The sequence below is a fragment of the Gambusia affinis genome, linkage group LG16 (genome assembly GCF_019740435.1).
Source record: "Gambusia affinis linkage group LG16, SWU_Gaff_1.0, whole genome shotgun sequence".
Lineage (NCBI taxonomy): Eukaryota > Metazoa > Chordata > Actinopteri > Cyprinodontiformes > Poeciliidae > Gambusia > Gambusia affinis.
The window spans coordinates 13,037,495-13,058,585 of record NC_057883.1 but is presented as its reverse complement, the minus strand read 5'-3'; the positions used below and the strand labels follow the sequence as shown (position 1 = coordinate 13,058,585).

The 21,091-nt window shown below is 38.6% G+C and overlaps 1 protein-coding gene across 1 annotated transcript in view; it reads right to left on the bottom strand.

Moving 5' to 3' along the window:
- Positions 1–3,760: 3,760 nt before the first annotated feature.
- Positions 3,761–21,091, bottom strand: part of babam2 (BRISC and BRCA1 A complex member 2) — a 79,745-nt gene continuing 62,414 nt past the window's right edge. Inside the window, exons 8-12 of the mRNA XM_044141884.1 lie at positions 10,607–10,706; positions 4,886–4,956; positions 4,727–4,809; positions 4,487–4,640; positions 3,761–4,389 (exon numbers count right to left, since the gene is read on the bottom strand). Of these exons, the coding sequence (XP_043997819.1) occupies positions 4,326–4,389; positions 4,487–4,640; positions 4,727–4,809; positions 4,886–4,956; positions 10,607–10,706 (472 nt within the window). The 3' untranslated portion in view covers positions 3,761–4,325. The remainder of the gene's footprint in view (positions 4,390–4,486; positions 4,641–4,726; positions 4,810–4,885; positions 4,957–10,606; positions 10,707–21,091) is intronic.

The window sequence follows — 21,091 nt, the reverse complement described above, 5'->3', positions numbered from 1 at the left end:
GATCTAGAAACATTATTTGTAAATGACAAGGCAAAAACTGGTTCCTATAAAAAGGTGCACTTTTGTTAGAACTAAATGTTTTCACATCTATGGCTGAATTACCTGTTGTTTATCATTATCATTTGTTGCTGTCAGTGTCAAGTCTTCTTGCTCACATTTCTACAGGCTTGGGATATTTGTTTTGGAGTATTTTCTTCCTTAATAGATTCTTAGATCAAGCTCAGCAGCAAGCAGAGCCAGGATTTTTTAGGTTTGTTCAGAGAACGTCACATGGAAACCAGATGCACCTGAGAAACATTTGTGTGCTAATAAAGGATGTGAATTCCTATGCGTTGTTTCACTCGATTTTGTTTAGATCTTCTTAAACAAAATAGTGCTCAAATTTTGATTCACCATTACTCAAAATGTGGAACACGTCGATTGTTTCTGGTCCTGCAAATTAGAGCGTACAAATGCGTCAAGCTCATCAAAGATCTTAAAGCTAATTTCACAAAATCATCTGCTTAGATGTGCATATCCAATCCAAATCTTCTAGTAAAGAAGTCTGTTTTGGCTAAGAGTCTGCAGAGGAAACACACTGTGCCAGTTTCAGTATTTTTTCACTAAAATTCTCATCTTCTGTGACGATCGTGCACACTTAAGCGAAGCCAAACAGCTCGCTTGAGGAGCTGTATTCCAGAGAAAATCAAACACCTGCGGGAAGTGCTTTAGTTAAGGTTTAAACCAAGTGTCAATGATCGCACCCACAGGGGGTGGAATAAAGAGAGTCCCCTCCCCAGTTAGAAGAAAATCTCTCTTTATCTTGTCAGGGGCCATCGAAAACAAGCTCCTTCCAGTAAAACGAGACAAAACGGGAAAACCTAAAAGCTCCTGGGCGAAGACTCATCTGATCAGCTTAGCTACGCTCTCCTGGCGTCGTGTATGAGGAGTAATTAGCAATTAACAAGCAGGGTTTAACTGGATCCAGTTATTAACCAAAGGTTTGAGCAAGGAGAGGTGTTTGACACGGGACTGCAGCGTTTCCTCAAGTTTGGTAACAAAAAAAAAAAGAAAAAAAGTAGAGTGAGGATGCAGTAATTCTTTTTTTTTTCTGAATTCCTTGATCAAACAGGCTGCAACAAAGGCCTCAAAATCCCCCCTCCACTCTCCTCCTCCTGCTCTCTTTCCAAAATTAGTTAAGCCTTTCAGCTCCATCATCCCCAACACGGCTTGCATCAACAACCCTACGCTGCTCTGCAAATGCCGCACACGGCTCCTGAAATCCACCCATCCCTTTTCGAAACATGCTGGAGATCAGGAGCAAGACGGGAGAAACGGGGAAAACTTTCGGCACGCTGCTCTGCCAGGCACTCAGCAGCAGTCAGACTTTTCTATGGGTGGAAACGTTGCAGAAAAGAAGATGGATGCGGAGGAAGGACGACAGATCGAAAGAGTCGGAGTGCAGTCACACGAGAGGGGAAGTAAACTCCATTAGGGCGCCTGTCCACCTTCGCTGACACATTCGGGCCTTTTGGACGTTTCTTGTCTCCCTCAGATTAGCTCACTCTTGCGGCCGTTTGTCATCTCTCAGGGGGATGATTCAGGATTTTCAGTCACTTTTACAGCCACTCATTTCATATGTTTGTGTTTCTCAAAAGTTTCCCGTGACTCCGCTGACTTCTGGGATGAAGTGGGAAGGGTGAAGCTGAGAGTTGCTGGGTTTTTGAGTGATCCTGTTTTGCACACTTGTCATTTCCTGAAGGCTGGCAGGTCCTTAGTGTCTGCAAACGTCATGCTTACGGGTTTGTCACCACTAAGTTAATCTAATGTAAATATTCATGCTTCCAGGACACCTTTTTCTGAACAAAGGTGAAACTACTTAGGGAAAATATGAATTTACATTTGGGAGTCCAATCAGTTTCATGGAACAAAAACCATCGTCTCATCAGGTTGATCACCCTGTGTCCGAAGATTCCCGACTAAAATTTCCAGTCTAATTATTCCATCTGACTGCAGTTGAAGACGGTCGGATTAGTGGATTTGGAGAATTAGCTGTGAGGGTTGGCAGACCTCTGAACTGTGATTCAGAGGGCTGAGAAATACATCTTCAAAAGGTACCTTCACAGGATCATTAACGCTGGATAAATCCATGTTAAGACGTCTAAAAGCGTGTTAAGGTGAGCCGCGTTTAGGTGCAGACGTGTCTTTAGACGGGAGGCTAACTAGATGTGACTCTGCAACGCAGTTTAGGCCACTTTGGAGGGAATTGTTTGAGTTATTTAAAGGGCTTATGTCAGCATGGGTCAACATCAGCAACTGAAGGAAAACTTCAGGAGGGAGTGCTTTCCTTAATTGACACTCCAAGTTGGTGAACTTTACTTTCTGTAGTGTTGTAATCTCCATTTAAGCTCATGAATCAGTGACTGTGCTTTTAAACATTAGGTTAAACTCAGACGGTCCAACTCTTAGGGAAAAAAAAGGGAAAAAAAATTAAAATCAATCGTTACCTTTTTGAGCTCAGGGTCGTGACGCCTGGAGCCCGCTGTCATCTCCAACTATTCTTTTCTTGAGCTTGTTAAAGAAGCTGACCCCCACCGCCCCTCCTGCCCTCCCCTCAAAATAAAAGCATCTTATCCTGCGGCTGACAGACGAGATGTTTCGAAAGCAGGTCGGGAAAGGTTAGCGACAAATGCGGAGTGGGGCATTGAAAAAATATTCTTTGCTTTTTTTTTTTTTTTTTTTAAATTACTTTATTTAGAGGGTTGATGCTATTAAATGCCCCAGATACATTCAGCCTATAGTTCTCAATTAGACCTGACAGTTGCTGCTTTTCAGACAATAAATATAGCGAGGGGCTGCGCCTCTGGCCAGGAAGGACCCCGAACTAGGAGCCTCATATTTAATGATGCAAACAAGTGAACATGCACACACACCCACACACATTCTTATCTTCCTGTCTCCAGATTACAGGGACACTTTCGCCTTGCTGCAGCAAACTGCTTTCTGAGGTTATAGTTTTTTTTTTTTTTTTTGAAATACATAAGTTGGATAAGTGTTTGCAAGAAAGACACATTATGATGAAACATCACTTTGGTAATTTGCACACATAACTCTTGTGTTATTGTGTCATTGTTTTTCCTCATTTGCATGAAGTCCTTTTTCACTGCAACTTTAACCAGAAGACATTCGCTGGCTATTTTTTTCCTGCTGACATACAGCAGCTACTTATTCAATGTTTTTATATTTTTTTTGCACAGTAAACGAGCTCAGAATTACAGCCGGGTTTAAGCTTTTCACCTTGGTGTTGGGTTACATTTCTGTTGGTGTGTTTTCAGTGTGAGCCACCATGTGGAAACTATTCCTATCCGCATGTCCTTTACAATCATGCATCAGTTTATTCCTCCTGGTAAATGTGGCGCTATTTGACAAATTAACCCGATAATAAATCATATTTTAATTGTCCATGCTACATTTCATGTGATTCTAATTTCTGATTGCCACACTTAATTCTCAGGAAAGAAGTATGATCAAATAATAACAATATTTACGGGAGTCACATAAGTCTAGCAGATGATGAGTAGGTTCTAAAACAATACTTTACATCATTAGTTAAATTATTAAACACTTTTCAATGAGCAATGTTATGCAAATCCATCCCACAATGTATTGTGTATATATATATATATATATATATATATATATATATATATATATATATATATATATATATATATATATACACACACACACATCATATATGCTCAATAAAAAGACAATGTCAGTCAGGAGAAAAGTGTTTTACTGAAAAAAAATTTTGGAATAACACTTTTGGAAATTACTCAAAAGTATTGTCAACATGTCAGTAAAAATCTTCACCAATCATTTAAGACAGGAAACATTCAAGTGAATAAGAAAAGCTTTAAAGTATTTTAACGTCAACAGCTGTGCACAACTTGATAACAATACGATGAAAGCAAATAAACAAAGCTTGTTCTTTCAGCTCCTTTTAAAGCTAATTTGTGCATGGAGTTTCCAGACGTCATACATAAAACAATATTCATTGTAAGAAATAGCGCGACACAAGCTGTCACGTTCATTTTCTGTCAGAGCGTCGAGAATGATGGCGTTTTACTCTGCTGTCAACACTTATGATGAATCTTCGTGACGCCTAGAAAACAAAGTTCTACAAAAACAAAGTGGCTTCTCCCATCAGCTTCAGTGAAAAAAAAAAAAAAAAAAGCAGGATTCAAAGTCTTTGCAGACGACCCCCTTCCCCCCAAAAAAACACAAGTACACAGGAAAACAAACGGTGACACACTCCAGCAAATGTCAAAGCGAGACGAGAGCTACAGTTTCCCATTGGTGAAGGCTCCCTCCTGGAACTGAGGGATGAAGCTCTTGAAGTAGGCTCTGAAAGAAAGATCAAGGTCGAAGTTGTAGGCTTGTCCTTTCTAATCACAATAAGTAGCACTTACAGTAGGACCTACACGCAGCAAGTGTTACATACTTTGCCCTTTTGGCCATCTCGTTGCCATCCCAACGTGGGCTGTAGGGATAAGTCGTCTGCACCTGAGAATAGAGCTGACCGCTGTTGGTGAAGTGGTACACTGACTGGAAGGTGAGGGTGGGCTGATCCCTGGGGAAGTACAGCGGGAGATCCACTACAAGGTGCAGGAAAGAAACACGGACGAATGTTAGGGAAAGTCTAGCTGAACACAATCATTACGTTTGTGCTTGAGCCTCCTACCATGGACTAGGAAGCAGAAGTCTTTCCACATGAGGAGTAGAGTGAGTTTAGTGAATCCCTCTGCGTCGTACTCCACCACCCCCCTGAAACACGCCACACTGTTTACATCATTTTATATTCATTACTGAGTTCTGATGCAGACGCGGAAAACCGACTCACATTCCGAAGTGGCTGAGAAAAGCAGCGATGTACTCCCTCCGTTTGTGGTAACCTTGTATGACATACTGTACCTGGACAGAATGAAGCAAAAATATGAGCGGATAAAAACACAACCACAGGCACTTCAACACGTAGGCTCCCACATTTTCAAAAAAATGGGGAGAAAACCTACATTTTTTTATTAAAAAAGTTAACAAAATATAAATTCATCTCTCAGTAGATACAGTTAAGCCCAAAATTATTCAAACCCATGGCAGATTTAGCTTTAGTGATCTTTTAAATTTTTACTAACTTGTTTTTTTTTTTTGACTTGAAGCAAAGGTACATATTATGCCGCAAATAGCTCGCTATTGTGATATCAGTGTGTACAACATTCTTCTCGCAAGGGACTGTTTGGTGTGCAATATTTTTTGGCTAATATATTCAAATGAACTTGTAGAATAAACTCATATTGTGAACAAGGAGATCTTTAAATCTGAAAGACTGCAGCTCAACACCAAGATAAAGCATCAAAATAAAGTGGAAACAAGCAAGAAGCTGGTCAGCACTTACAAGGGTTTAAACGCTGTAATGTAATAGACATTTTCCATGGATTATGGGGAACCGAATGAACAATTTTCAAGTAGGACTTTAAAAAAAACAACATACTGCTTTCCCTTTTATTTTTATTCTTGTAAGACAGGACATCTCTCTCAAAAAAAAATACACCATGATTTTATGAAAACTTTGTATCTGCCACAGGTATAAATCATTTTGGACTGGTAACAAATGTAAGATGTTTATTTCTAATGCTTTAAAACTAAATACTTATCTCAGTTTATTAGTGCTTCAATTCACAGTCATGTACGTATATATCCACAATCATCCCCTCAATCTTAAAAGAAAACTTAAGCTGACAACGCACAATGTTTTTTAAAAATAACTTGATTGACATTTACACAGTGTGTATCCGGTACCAGCCAAGATGTTTCTTCATTTTGTGCAGAGTAAGCTGCATATTTTGGGTTAGTCACCCTTCATGTATGAATGATACCGTTTTGTAAGAGTAGTAATATGTGGCACACACACACACACGCACGCACACAGTTGTGTGTTTGATCAGTCACATCTCTTGAAGAACTCTCAAACAAAGACGCCCATTGTGACTCAGGCTTTGGTTCAATTGTGATTACTCCAAATGGTGGAGGCGGCAATGCAGCTTTCTGAAAAGCTGCAAGGCCACATAGTCAACGCGTGTTTATTTAATTACACTTTGAACCTGAATGGGCATCTTAAAGGAAGTGTGGATCGCTCAACTTTTACACACCCTCCGACAATGGACTTCCTGCTCTGCTCTCCCCACCCCAGATACTGTCAGTGTACTACCACCTCCTATTGGCTGCCTGGAGCTCCGGGTGATGCAACACAGTTGAGCTGGCTCGGCAGGTATTCAGACCTGCCCGCGCCCATGGCTGCTCGCTTGTGCATCTATTTATTGTGTTTGCTTGTGGCTGCAGGGAAGATGACGCAATAATGCAGGTAGCGTTTTACTGCTTTTGCACATTTAGTTACACTGCAACCCATTCCTGCCCCGATCTTTTATCTGATTTTGTAAAGATGAAGGCTCTTTGGTTGTCTAAGAGTCCACTGTGTACAGTGCAGAGTGGGCAGAAAAAAAAAATGTATATCCAAAAGAAAATATTTGATAGAATCATTTTTATGTGTGGAAGAGGTTATGTTACATGAAAATTGTACCTTCAAATCACGCTTGATTCAGTGCATTTAAAGGTTACATGTTCTGCCCAACAAGAGATAAATATGGGTTAAAAGAGTTCTCCATGTTGTGTGTAATCCAGCTCTTCCAGGCTGTACTTTTAGAATTTTCCAGAATCATTGGTCAAATTCCCTGTCTACTTTTAAATGGAATCAGCATTTGATGATTCCAAGCATGATTATTTACTGCAGATACTTCTGTATGAAAAAGCCAGAAAGAGGAAAAAGGAAGATGGGATAACGAAGGAAGGAATGAAAGGTGGTGGTAAATAAGGAACGAAGGACAGAAGGAAGAGTGGAGGTGAAGAAGGAAGAAAGAAGGAAAAAAACAGAAAGGACGAATCAAGTAAGGAAGACATGGCTGAAGGGAAAAAGGAAAGAAAAAAAAACATGAAGGTCAGAAAGATAAGAAAATAAATCAAGGAAGGGAAGAGAAAAGAAGGAAAGAAAGAAAAGGAGAATCAAATATTTTCATAATTGCACCAGCAAAATGCAGAAGATTAGCAGGTAGATTGGTGCTGCGCCTGCAGTGGTGAACAGAGACCTGAGCCAAAAGGTGAGGCTCTCGATTTACCAGTCGATCTACGTTACTAGATCCTTCATCTACGGTCATAAACTTTGGGCAGTGACCAAAAGAACGAGACTGTGGATACATGATAAAGGGGTCTGTTCTCTCCCTCAGAGACAGGGTGAGAGGCTTGGTCATCTAGGAGGGACTCAGAGTAGGCATCTGGTTAGGACGCCTTCTGGACGCCTCCCTAGTGAAATGTCCTGAGCATGTTCCATAAGAAGGAGACTCAGAGGAAGACCCTGAATACACTGGAGGGACTATGTGGCTCAGTTGGTCTGGAAACACCTTGGAATTCCCCTGGAGGAGCTGAGAAGTGGCTGGGGAGAGGGAAGTCTGGGTCTCCCTGTTTAGGCTGCTGCCCCGGCAACCGGACCTCGGATAAGCAGAAGAAAATGGAGGAACTCTGTTTTTTTTTGCCCCCATATTTATCCAGACCAGAAATCCAAAAGCAACTCTGAGTGGCAACCCTATGCAATATCAACATTCCCATTGTGGATTTTTTAGACCAGTAATAGAAAAATGGGCTCACATAAAGTTTAAGACTCACAGAAGTTAGTTCAATAATAACAAACTAGATTGGTATCAGATTGCTCTGTTTGTGTCAACAGTGTGGTGGATGTTGAGAATTAAAACATCCACCACTGGGACCACACTGTCCCAGAAAAAAATTTAACACCTAGACATGAGGAAAATCTGACCTCGGTTTTCCGTTGGTATTCTTCCACCAAACATTCAAGAGACTTTTCCAAGTTCACAGAGGTTGCTTCTGCTTTTCTAAAGCAGCAACCAGAACTCAATTGAAGAAATGAAATGATTTGTGCTGCGGATAAGATGCAAACAAAAGAGCTAAAAAAAAACAGCTTTTGTCAGCAGGCTATGACAGCATAACTGTGTAGATTTGTTAACTTAAAAAAAAAAAAAAGAAAATCGAATAATATTTTATCTTTACGGCTAAATCTTACCAACAGTTGTTCTTTGACAAGATGATTCATTTTAAGGATCAGATTCAAATATTAGAAATATTATGAGTCACGAATGAGTCATAATATTCTAAGAAGAGTGCCAGTTGCTCTTTTCTTTGTGTATGGTTGGGAAGTGGCTATATGAATTAATCATCCTGACGATCCATATGTTCTGCCATGTTGCAGCACCGCTATTAACTTGGAGGGCAGAGATGACAGTCGGTCAAACCAAGCATTTACTCAGCTTAATTCTGTTGCTGGTTCATTTTTAACAAGCTAGTTTGAAGTTATTATAACTTCGAGTCACATTTCTTATTTTGGAAGTATCTCTAAGAAGTTGACACATTAATGCTTTTCTCGGTTTAATTGTTGCTAATGGGGCCACTGACATACAACTCACACCATATGTTAGCAACAATGCAAGTAATCCAGACATGCAAAGAAAACAATAGAAATTAGTCCACAAATTAATTTGTGTAAAGCAATTAAATAACACAATAAGTATTGAACAAATTTATAGAATTGTTTTTCATGAGCTATTTGTTTTACACATAATTTCATTTGCAAAGTAAATTGTTCAGATTTTTTTGTGAGTGGATTAAATTGACTGTTGGTTAAATTAAATATAGTTAGCAAAGAAAAACGTTGATGTGTCCAATACATTAATCTATTGTTTTGTTTGCAGAATGTAAGTGTGGTGGAGGAGTATGAATACTGTAAGAGTTTTTTTTTTCTTTTAAAATGGAATTTGGTTTTTCTTCAGGGTTTGTTCTTTTTTTTTTTTTTTTTAAAAAACAACAACTTTTATTTACAAAGATGAAGACTATAATTCGAATCTTGTGAAAATAATTGTACAGCTCTTCCCTTGACATATTTTATCCAGGTATTTCTAGTATTTACATTCAATTTTTTAAAATCAAATCTAAAATAAGGTAAGATCAATATTATTGTCCAGTGTTAATTTTCCAGTGTACATGGAGGCCAACATGTTCAACTCAAGGTGCTCTGACCAAAACACCTTCTTCCATATGCTTGCTGTGTCTCCTACATGGCTTGTAGCAAACTCCAAACACGACTTACTGCATCAAACGACGGCTTTCTTCCCGCTTCTTATTAAAGGCTAAATATGAGGACTTCACATCTAATAATTGCCTTTGCAGCTCCTCCAGAGGTACCAAGAACTGATACATGTTACTGACATTATAGTACACACATCTGGTCACTATTTGGTAAATGGGTGAGTTTTTTTTGGGTACACTGGATTTTAATTAGAGGTATCAAAGGAGCTGACTACAAATGTATGCCACACTTTGAAGATTTTTATCTGTGAAAGATGTTGAAACCTATGCGTCAGTTGCTTTGCTTTTCACAATTAGGGAGTACTTTGAGTCAAGTTCATGAGAAATTGGAGTCTTGCATGATGTTTTACAGTCTTCTCAAAACCACATTAAGAAAAATAAGCATAATAATATTGTCAAAGTTTGTCATAAAACACCCTGGAGGTTTAGACCACTCAAAATGGTCTGAGCTACCCATCAGGACTACAGAGGCCTTGCTGAAGCAGAAATGGCACATATATAGTTAACAAAATGCAAAGACGATCGACTTCAGCTGAATACCAGAAGACGTGAAATCTGAAGTGGATAACAAACACAGTGCACATCGGAAATGAAACAAAATGGAAAACTGAGGCTGAAAACCTGCAATCAGAAATTCTTAAAAATGTTTGGTTTCCCGAAAAAAAGACAAATTGAATTTCCCATTCAAGCTTCACTATTTATTTTCCTGCTTTGTTTGGATGTTGTTAAATTTTCAGTGGTCGGGGAATTAAGATGTTCTCTGCCGAACTGTTCATTTGTAGGTTCAGAATGATCCAGCTAAACCACTTCAAGACAGCAGATCTGAAACCAATTGAGCAATGTCGTTAAGGTGTTTTGAACTGAACATTTTGTGCTTGTTCTTTTTAAATAGAGGCCGAGATGTTCTGAACAGAACTCGTCTTTTTTTTTTTTTTTTTTTTTTGAAGGGTGCGGCTCTGACTTGAAAAACCAGAAGGCAATCAGATGCATCTTTTTCCTCTTGCTCCTGCTGGTCAGACTGTAACATGAACAGGAAGAGATGGAGAATATGTGTATGAGAGGGTTGGAGGGAGGGGGGGATGGGCATTTTGCCTCGAAGGAAATGGCATTACACCGCGTTCATGCTGCATATCTGCTTGTCAACCTGCGGAGGCCAAAGAGCACTCAGACAGCCTATGGAGGCCGGCCAGTACGCCCACGTCGCATCGGCCCGACACACGTACATGAACACGCACACTCACACACCTTTCGGTAGATGTTGCACCACATATACAATTACTGATTTGTACACCTGAAAGCAGTCACATCAAGGGTCCCCGTGCACAAATGCAAAGGACATCAGCAGGACATATTTTACCTTGTTGGTAAGTAACTGACACACTTGAGGGACGTAATCAATTAGACATCCTCCGCTGGGGAACGCTGGGATGTGAAGTGCTGAGGAGCCTCCCAGAGCGCTGATGAGGAAGGAAACAGAAGCAACAGTTAGCAGTCGTTCTCATTTTTGCTTTATGTTAAATATCATGTATAATGCCGGGTCTATTTTTAGAGGTATTCGTGGCTCCAGGAGCAATTCGAGACCGTGCGTGACTGTGCCTGACTTTATGCGAGTGAGCGTTCACTGCACAGCACAACAAATCCAAAAATGAAGCACCATAACATTTTCTGCACTCTACCTGAAACTGAGGAATTACAATTTAAAAAAGAGCAAGTCAAGCCTGTGGCATTCTCTTCATTCTCCTTGAGTTATTATTTTGACGTCCCTCTGATTTAATCCTGGAGCACAGCTCCATTAGTGATTAGCGCATGCTTATTTAATCTGGAAATCTGCTGCTGCAGCTCCCTGGTGACTAACCCACTGCCGAAGCGACTCCCTCGTTTCTTTCTGATCTGGGGCAAAAACTGAGGGAATACCCCGAGGACGAGTTAAAGGTCTCAGGAAACTGCTTTAATGCTTTAAATGCTCATTTAAAGACAGATAGAGCGGTGGGAGGGGCTCTTCCAGAGATTTCTATTTTTATTTCAGTCTTCATGACAGCAGGGAAATCACAGAAGAATTAGAAATAGTTTCATTTGTTGAAAACATTGGGTGAAGCCTCTGTTTATGTACAGATATACGGTGCAAACATTTTTCTGTCAGTTTATTAAAGTTTTTCCTTGGAATTTTGCTGCTATTCCATAGGCTTTTGTTCAGATTCTGGAGCATAAATATATAGTTTTGTTTCTAAAGTTATTGTAATTTATGAATAAAAAAAATACACACAACATGACAGACTAATGGATGATATGGATGGATGAATTATTTAGACAGCGGAGTATGAAACGAAATTTGAATATACAACTCAACACAACAGAATGTAATCTGTGTTGTTTTTCATATCTTTCTAGACATGGAAAGCACTTCAAATCTTATACTTTTCCAGCGTGTATGCAAAAACCTTGCTAACCCAAGGAGATGAGGAGACGTCTCCTTGGGTTTAGTGTCTGGTGTTTTTTGCAGTTTGTACTGTTTATTTTAAAGGCGAGATTGTAGATATTGCTCATCTGCTAGAAGCAGCTTTTAAAGCCAAAGGCTTCTTCTTTTGTCCTTCAGTTGTCCATTTAACATTTTCTATGCTGTCATTTTTCAGAAACTGGACTGAAAAGGATCTGAAAGTCAATATTAAAATAAAAATATTACAAGAATTTCTATTGGTTTAGAAAAATACAAGTTATACATAAAAAGGTTTCAAAATGTTAAAGGATTAGTCAGTTTCTCCAAATCCTAAAGTTGATCATCATTCTCAAGCTATTTATTTTCAATTTACTACCATACCATCTCCGGTACCGTCTCTACAAACTAATGCTATAAAAAATAATTTAAACATCTAAAAAGTGTCTATGCTACAGGAAAAACAGACAAAGAATGAAACAACCCAGGTCTTTGAATGTCGTATTTATCTAATATGTCATTTAAAAAGACAAAGCCAAATTAAACAATTCTGGGTTGTCGTTCACCCTTCCTTTCTGACCAACTTCTGAGTTGATAAAAAGGAAAAAAAATGCATGAATTATGCAATATTCTTGCCAAAGTATAGAGATGGAAAATGCAGAAGCACATAAAATTGTGACAGTAAAAAAAGGTTGCAACAGCTTGCTAATGCAATCACAGTACTAACCACGGTCAGAAAACTCTTCCCAACATGTAGGAAAAAGTTTCTCACTTCTACGGTAAGTGACAAATATAAAAAAGTAATCGCACAAGACGATTCCAAAAGAAGCGCAAGGGAAGTTATGAGAAAGGTGTCTCTCCTCCCACGTGCTCCACCTTGCTGCCATGAGTCACATCCATGGCTGTTTATATGGGAAGAAAAAAAAAAGCCTTATTGATGTCAAACAGGGTCAACAACAAGAAACTCAGCCCATCAGGTGGAATCAGAACAAAGAAATGAAGCTTAAGCGAAAGTCTGCAAATGAGAAGAAAATGAAGCAAGTTAATATTTCAAATTGAAATAACAGCAACGTAAACTAGTGCACAGCCGAATATTAACAAGGCTCTATTCAAAGAGAAGCAGGCCATGTCATGAAGACGTTTTCATTGTCAAAATCCTTTTCTCAAGAACTCTAAAGCTACCATTTACTGTAGGCTTTGTGCACATAATTAGCATTAGCCTGTGCACCAACAAATGGTCGATTGAAAATAGCTCAGAGCCACTAGGAGAAAAGCTTTTGAAAATGAAAACCTAAATGATGCCCATCTATCCTCCCACAGATCTAAGAATAGCTGCACATCATTCAGATGGAAATGCGGACAGGGCTACAGAATAGTTGGCTGTGCGTTCGTCATTCATTTGTGTCATTGGAAACTATCAGATCAAATGTGATGCACGCTGAAATTTGTTGCTTTAACATTTGAAAATATGTGAAGGCGGAAGATTAGACAATGAGTTTAACCTTCACTTCTCCAAAACTTCTGTATTTGTGTGGACCATTTCCATCCGATTAGTCAGACTCTTCATATTTGGCTTCAGTTGTAATTAAACAAAATAAAAACAGACGGATAAATGGGGCTCAGACGCAAACCCGAACACTACTTCACACCATTTAATAAAAACAAAATCCGGAATCAAAAATTGTAACTTTTCAAGCACAACTCAAGCTGAATTTCTTTTAGCATGAGGTTTTGATTTAGTCTTTAATAGGTTTCATGTTTCCTAAAGTTTTATTAGTTGTTTTGAATGTGGTTTTCAAAATTAGGGTAAAATGCTGAGAGATTTATTGGTTTATAACAGACTTTTATGACAAGAGGGCCTTTCAGTCCGTTAAATGTTCGAGACCGGCCCGCAACTGTCACTAGCAAAACCAAATCCATTTTATGGTGAAAATTCGGCTTTTATTTTGAAAGTGACTGGACTTTCAAAATAAAAGTCCAATCACTTTTATTTTGATTGCATGAGATTTCCATTGGCAGCTCATGGTAAAAAGTGACAAATATAAATATTTTTTTTACATCACATGGACTTCTGAATAAAAGCTGCACAAATAGATCATTTTTTTTATCATCTATTTAAAACTGACTTGTATGGAAAATAAGACCTTGTGTTTCAGGCAGTTACTTGTGTAGAACAAGTTAGACTCAAAAAATAATCAATACATTTGATAACTTTTAAAATGACCAACATTTGAAATTTTCTCAGACATTGGAACTAGTATTAGAAATAAAATGCATCACAATTAATTTTAAGTGAAAAAGAGGAAAAAAGTAATTTATTACCTTATTTAGATTTTTTTATATATTTGTTTTATAAAACTTTTTAATATTTCTTATGTTTGTTCTATGAATGTCCTTGAGCCTTTAATTTCTGAAAAGCAGAAGTTGAACATTAAGAAATGCATTCAATATCTTACATTTTTATCAGAAGCACATATAAACATTTCACTATATATGATTGAAAAAAACCTATAAATTTCATAAGAACAGAGTTGAATGATGTTTTTTGCCCATCCGTCCATCCATGCATCCATCCATATTCTTTACCCGTTTGTACTTGTTGGGGTCTCTGGGTTCTCCAGAGGTCGTAGGTCAAAATGTGGGGTACACCAAGCAAACAACCGTGAGCACACACACCTACGAATAATTTAGAGAAACCAATTAAACTAACAGTGGTGTTTTTAAGACTGTGGGAGGAAGTTGGAGTACTCATTGAGAACCAACACATGCATGGGAAGGACATGCTACTTTCATGCAAAAAGAGCCTTTTTGCTGCAAGCCACCATCTGTGCCCCACACAACCAAAACTCTTTGCCAGGTCTGTTTATTTCTTATTATTTTATTTCTCAATGTCACTTTGTACCTGTCCATATGTCTCTGCTTTCATTCTCATTAGATCCTGTCCTCTCAGTGTTTACAACATTTCTACAGCATCAAACAGTGATACACATTCATTATTAGTCACAGATGCTACGTCTGGGCCTAATCGCCAGAGCCAGCATTTTGCAGCAGCTGTATGGGTATCCATACCAAGACACTCTGTCCCTGCCAGGTGGAGACTTGCTTACTTACCTAGGTGGACTTTGACCTTTTATGTGCATTCTGGAAATAGGCGACATTTGGCCAAAAGCACTTAAACCAATAAGCGTTACCTACCAAGTAAAACTAACTAGAGCAGTATTTCCTTCCTGAAAGTAATTGTTGTCAGGTTTTACAAGCTTTCAGGGCACAGACTAGTCCTTGTTAAACAATGAGTGTAATACGTCAGGTTAAAGACCTGACAAACACTCGATTATCCTTGGTTTAGTTACCAAAACATGGGCAACAATGAGCATACCGGTCATGAGAAAGCACTGTATTACTTACAAAGAGGTGTTCTCAGACTCTGTAAATGTTTTAAACTGAACCTCCTGTGGGTGGACTCAGAATCAAGACATAATGGTGTTTAACTCTCCCAAGTGGCACCCTGAAGTGTCTCCGCTGCCGTCTCCACTGGTGACACCACTCTCAGCACTACCCACACATGTTGGAGTCATCGTGCAGACATGCTGCCTGAGTCGAACCCTTTGAGCGATCCAACCCACTGCATGACATATTTACAGTAGACTGTGTACATGTAAACACGCAGAGTCTCATGCAGTACAGTGATGGGGCTGCCTGTGACTTCATCAAATGGAGAGATTATCCTGTGTGACTCAGGTGAATGGTGACGAAGCTCGGTTTGTTTGTTTATGTGTGTGTTTTATGCATGTGTGAGGGAGAATTGGAGGAGCGTGTGTAGCAGCGTGGGAAAAGATAAAGGCTCCAAAGGAAGGAGGGCAGCTGTGATTCATGATGAAAGTGAAAGATGAGGCCAAGATGAACTGTTTGGGGATTCAAATGTAGCTTCAAAAGCAGAACATTTCCATTTTGATTGCCTTCATTATTTTCAAAAGCCTGGAAGGCAAAACGAGTCTCGATGAAGACTCTCTGGACAAAATAGCATTGTGAGGTTCCTCTGAGAAGGGACGAAGAGACCTTTGGCCTTTGGCAACAGAACTCAGAGACCTCTCCTCTGAAAGTAATGAAATTATGCAAATCTCCCTATATCAACCATTGGGATAGTGGGATAGAATCAGTTTATGAAATGCTTGAAGCACCACTTTTAGAGTGGAAGTAAAATGCTCTGAGACCTGGAGAAAGAAGGACTTCAAACATGTAGTCTTTTTAGAACTTTTATAATTGTAAGCAAATGTGAATGTGTAATTATAAATATGTGCATCTACCTATCGTATATCCATGCAGGGTTGCAGAAAGGTAGGTGCCTATCTCCGTTGGTCATTGGGCAAGAAGCAGAGTACACCCTGGAGTTATGTCTGATAATAAGTAAAGTCAAAATTCAACCAATAAACTCCAATTATGATCGTTAAAAATGTGTCTAAGGAAGCCCAGTGATTGCTTTGAGCCTTTGACTATGCAGCTATCACTTGTAGTGAACATTTATTTTTAGTTGACTTCAGAAGGATTGTCCTTATCATTGATGGTAAACTAAAGGGTACTGAAAGTTGTTGCTATGGTTATTGTGTTGTCCATTATAAACGGCCATTAGTCAGGAGGAAAACAGACTTCTAAACCTGAGAGATGAACTAGCATTTAGCATTTTGCATACGTGACTTTTTATGTTTCATGTAAAGCTTGTCAAAAGGACAATTTGCACTAATTTCTTTAGATGAATATAAAAATGTATCCTTTGTCAGGTTTCTGATCCTTGGTCCAGCCTCTAAAAAATCTTGGAAAATTTCAAATCTAGATGTTTTTTCATATTAATTTGAGAAAGCCACTCTAACTATGAAACTAAAAGTTTATTTTGTCAAAATCAATCTAAATTTGGAAGGATAGTAAAAAGTTTTGGATATGGAGAAATCACATTTTACGATTGGTTCATAATGTATGTAAACTAATAGTTTGTGCAAGATCTATGAGAAAGTACTAGAACTTGAGTCTTTTTCAAAACAATCAGCTGTGTGGAGCAAACATTTTACTTTCTCAAAGCAAGAAAAACTTTGTCCATATTTAACGATTTAGGAAAGGTTCTGAGATGAAGAAACTGCTTTTCATAACAAAGCAACATCTGAAAGTTTCCTTCAGAGAAACATGCAAAGTAGAAATCTTCAAGGAGACAGGAAGGAGGCAGCAGCCTATGGTGGAGTGGGGAAGAGCTAGCCGTCTGCACTGACATCTCAGACTGTCAAGACTGCTTCCCGAGCTGGTGGAGAATTTATTTTATCAGACTGACAATTTATGACTGTGACAAGATGTTCATAAAACCTTGAAAAAAATAATCTGATTGAAATACAGAGACTTTCAAAGTCAATAACACACCTCTACAAACCCTGGAGAGAGGACACACGCAAACAAAGTGTACACCCACACAAGTCGACGTGCACATACGCACGCTCAGGGTAAAGCATGTGTGGATGCACAGAAACTGACACACACAGAAGCACCTACAGGCAAATGCAGATACACAAACATTAGTCCACTGCAGCCTAAAACTGTCTCTCTGTGTTGATTTTTCTGGGCTCCTAAATCTGGTTTGGGGGCAGAGACGGTGCCCACTCGATTCTTTTATGCAATGCAGCAGGTTTTCTGGGGGAAGGAGAGATGTATCTGACTCGTCTCATGGGCTTGGGAAAATCAGGTAAACGAGATGCGAGTGTAAATAAAATAAATAAATAAATAAATAAATAAATAATTAAATAAAAAAAGGCTCGAGTGCGACCAGAAAAAAAAAAAAGCTCAGAGAGGGAAGCTACAAATTAGCCAGAAATCAATGTCTTAGCAGATAAGTGCTTCTTTATGAGGAGTCCAGAGCCAAAAATAACCAATGGGATTCTGATGGCAAGCTGCAGCGACACTAACTCATTACTTCCTCTAATCTTGCATTATCACAGGTGCAGCCTCAATGAGCCGTTCTAATGAGCACTTTTATTGCTGCAGGTATCTGCTCCAGGGGACATTCCCTTCACACAGATACAACATGAGTGGAACTAAAAAGAGTTAATTGTTGAAGAAATTTCTTAAAGCGGTTACATTTAGTTTTTAATTAATTCTCTTGCCTTCACCAGAAATAGTTACCAAAGCTTAGTTTTGTTGTTTTCATTGAACACTATCCCAAAGCACAAACAAATTGGAGTTTAAGTTTCTAAATTGAAGACCAGGCATTTTTCTTCAAGATTTCATGGTTCCATCAACTACAGCACACCGTCCAACTCCTGACCATCACACTAGTTAGTTCTACACAAACTGCACACAAAAAGATCCACTTTTGTTACATAATTTTGAAGATTTCTTTAGATTGAGGCTTGATGTGTTGCTTTTCAATATCGTTCAACATAACTCAAGTTGTCAGACAGATTCTGTTTAAGTCCAAAGTGTGCGACAGACTGGCAACCTGTCCAGTGTGAACCTCTCCTCTCGCCCGAAACGATTGCAGGAGATAGGCACTAGCACCCCTCCCAACCCCACTAGGGACGAGAGTGGTCATATGTTGCAGCGAAGATGTTTGAAGAGTGTGACCCAACTCTTGTTCTTGTTTCTGTAAATGGCCTATATTAATTGAATCTAAAATTTCATAAATTAGATGCCTGTTTATTTTAATAAGGCAGAAGTATGAGAGCCTTTTTTATTTTGTTTAGTGTTGAGATTGTAAAAGTAAAAAAAAAAAATAAATTACAGAGAAATAAATGTGTGCATTTTCATGAATACCCTCATTTTTGAGCCCCACAAGTACATCTAACTTTACAATTTTGGTCGGCGTGGCAAAATGTTTGACGCTATTCATTGAAGTGATTTAACAAGTCTACAGATCTAAAAGTAATTAGCGTGAGTAAAATAAAATTGAACTTTACTTTCTAAAAAAATTGGTTGATTGGAATTAACGAATGATTTAACATGGGGCGTAGGGTAACTTTTTCACATTAGCACAGCATGTTTTTGGTATCCGTCATCTCTTAATAAGTGAAAATATCATCTGAAAACAGCATAAACGCCAATATGTTAACAGCAGAGTAACCGAGAATGTCAAAAACCGTTTAAGTTCAGCTTTAAAGTCATTATTCTCAAATTCAAATTCATTATGATTTATCTGGTGTTTGTAACTAGGCGCAGCTGGTCGAAGTCTGTTTAAAAATATACAAGCAGTCAACTCTGTTTTTTTTTTTTTTAATATCCTAAACATCTTTCTTTTGTTATCATCATCATGTAGTAAATTGATGAAATATAAAAGGGACTCATTTCTTTGATACAAAAAGAATTAAAAACATCCATTAAAAACACAGGAAAACCAAGGCACGTTGATCTGCTCTGTCGCTTCATGTATGATGACTTATTTGTGTGCAAAGTTTGATTCAGGACACTGGATCTGCTTATTGTTCACAGTATTAAGAAACTCCTTAGAGTGTGAATGCTGTTTTGTTAAAAAAAAAAAAGGTGCACATAACTACTTCACTACTTGAGTGTATGAAACTGCAGTAAATGGTGCAATGGAAGCTTCACTTGAAAGTTTATATCACTGAAGATGTAAGAAAGAGGTAAACCTTGCTGGCACTGGTTTTTAATGTCTGTACCGTGATGGTTTGGTCCACGTGACACTTCATAGTCACTTTGTGAAAACACAAAAGAAAGAAAACTTTATTTAAGCAAACAGTTTCTCAGAAATAAAACTGAGTTTGCTTGCAGTTGCATATTGAAATTACATTCATTTCTACTGAATTATTGGCGGAAAATGATGAATAAATATTTATGGAACATTTTTTTGTCTGCAGTATTTGTTTAGCAGTGCATTTGAGATTGTTGACCAGACTGGTAAAAATGCAACACACTCCCACTTGATCTGGTTGATCCTTTTGATAGTATTAATGCCCTTCCTGATTACTTTTTCATCCCACTGGGATGCATAAAACCCATATTTTAGACCTGATAGTACCACAACCTCCACCCCAACAAAATCTATCAAAGACCTGACTTAAGCTGGCAAACAACTTCGCATCAAAGCTTGAATTATTTATCCTCTCTAAATGTCTACATGAATTTAACAGCTACTTTAAATGAGTGTAACACCCTCCGTTTCACAGTACATTTTCTTCCAGACATAAAATATTATATAACCAATGAACACTGAATCTTAAGCAGGTGCGTTTTTTTAAACCAGCAGAATGGGAGGTTGGGAGGTGTTGCACTTCAAATAATCAATGATTTCTACAGAAGGAGAAGCAAATAAATCAGAGGGCTGTGCAATGGTGCTCATAGGCTCAATGTTATCGGTGAAAACGTGGGTGTTTGTTGGGGTACTTCAACGTGTTTTTTCCCCCCCTTGTCACTCTGAAGGGGCTGAAAACATTAGTGTGATGTTGCGTTTGAAGACAGAGGGAGGAAAAGCAGCAGAAGAAGCAGGAAAAAGAGAGGAAGAGGGAATAGGAATAGAGGTATAACACTGTAGCTCAGGGGGCTTACTAGTGTGCGTTCAGCGCACTTAGATCCAAGCCCCTGCTGAAAGACAGCAAAAGTGAGATATCAAACAACTCAGGAGTGATGGAAGGAAAAAAACGTAGAGAGGTGTAAGCGAAGAGAAAATGAATGCTGTTTTTTTTCCTCTGCGCTGCGTTTCAGTCGAGCGAGGGACGACCTTGCTGGTGAGAGCACAGCGCTTTCCTCTCTTTTAAGTCCCACTCACTCGCTCAGCTTCCCTTTGAGGATCAGCCAGAGGGATCAGCAGAGGAGAGAGAGAATGATGGAAGCATAGAGGAAGACGGAGGGAGAGGAGACGAGTGGCAATGCATGTCGAAAACAAGAGGGGCGAGGACGGGGGTGGAGAGACATACGACCGAGGAGACAGGAGTTAAAAACTTAAAAAGATCAAGCTAAGTGATGGATAAACATACAGAACTCGACTGGATAGTATTTTCTAGATCCTTAAAGAAAAAATAATGTTGGAATATTTTTCATATATGTATGTTGCAAATTCCCAAGTTTGAAGAACGAAAAAGAAAACATTTTAGAAAGAGATGAGAGATTACTTTGAAAAATTAAAAAACAAACATAAATTGAGACATTGTAAACATTGCCATCTATATTACATTTCACTTTCAGTCTCAAGTATGATAAAGCTTTTTTATAAAGTAGATATTTCTGATCTCACTTTTTATTGTTATGTTTGCATCATTGCTCTTATTGATCAGCAGTACATACAATGTTAGTCCAAATGTATTTCCTTGCGCATGTATAGCATGCTTGATTCTGTTGTAACAATCACAGATAAAAGTTTAGTCTTCTGCAAAGGGAACAAAAACCTGAACTGTTAAGAGCCACAAACAAGCTTGATTTATGTAATGG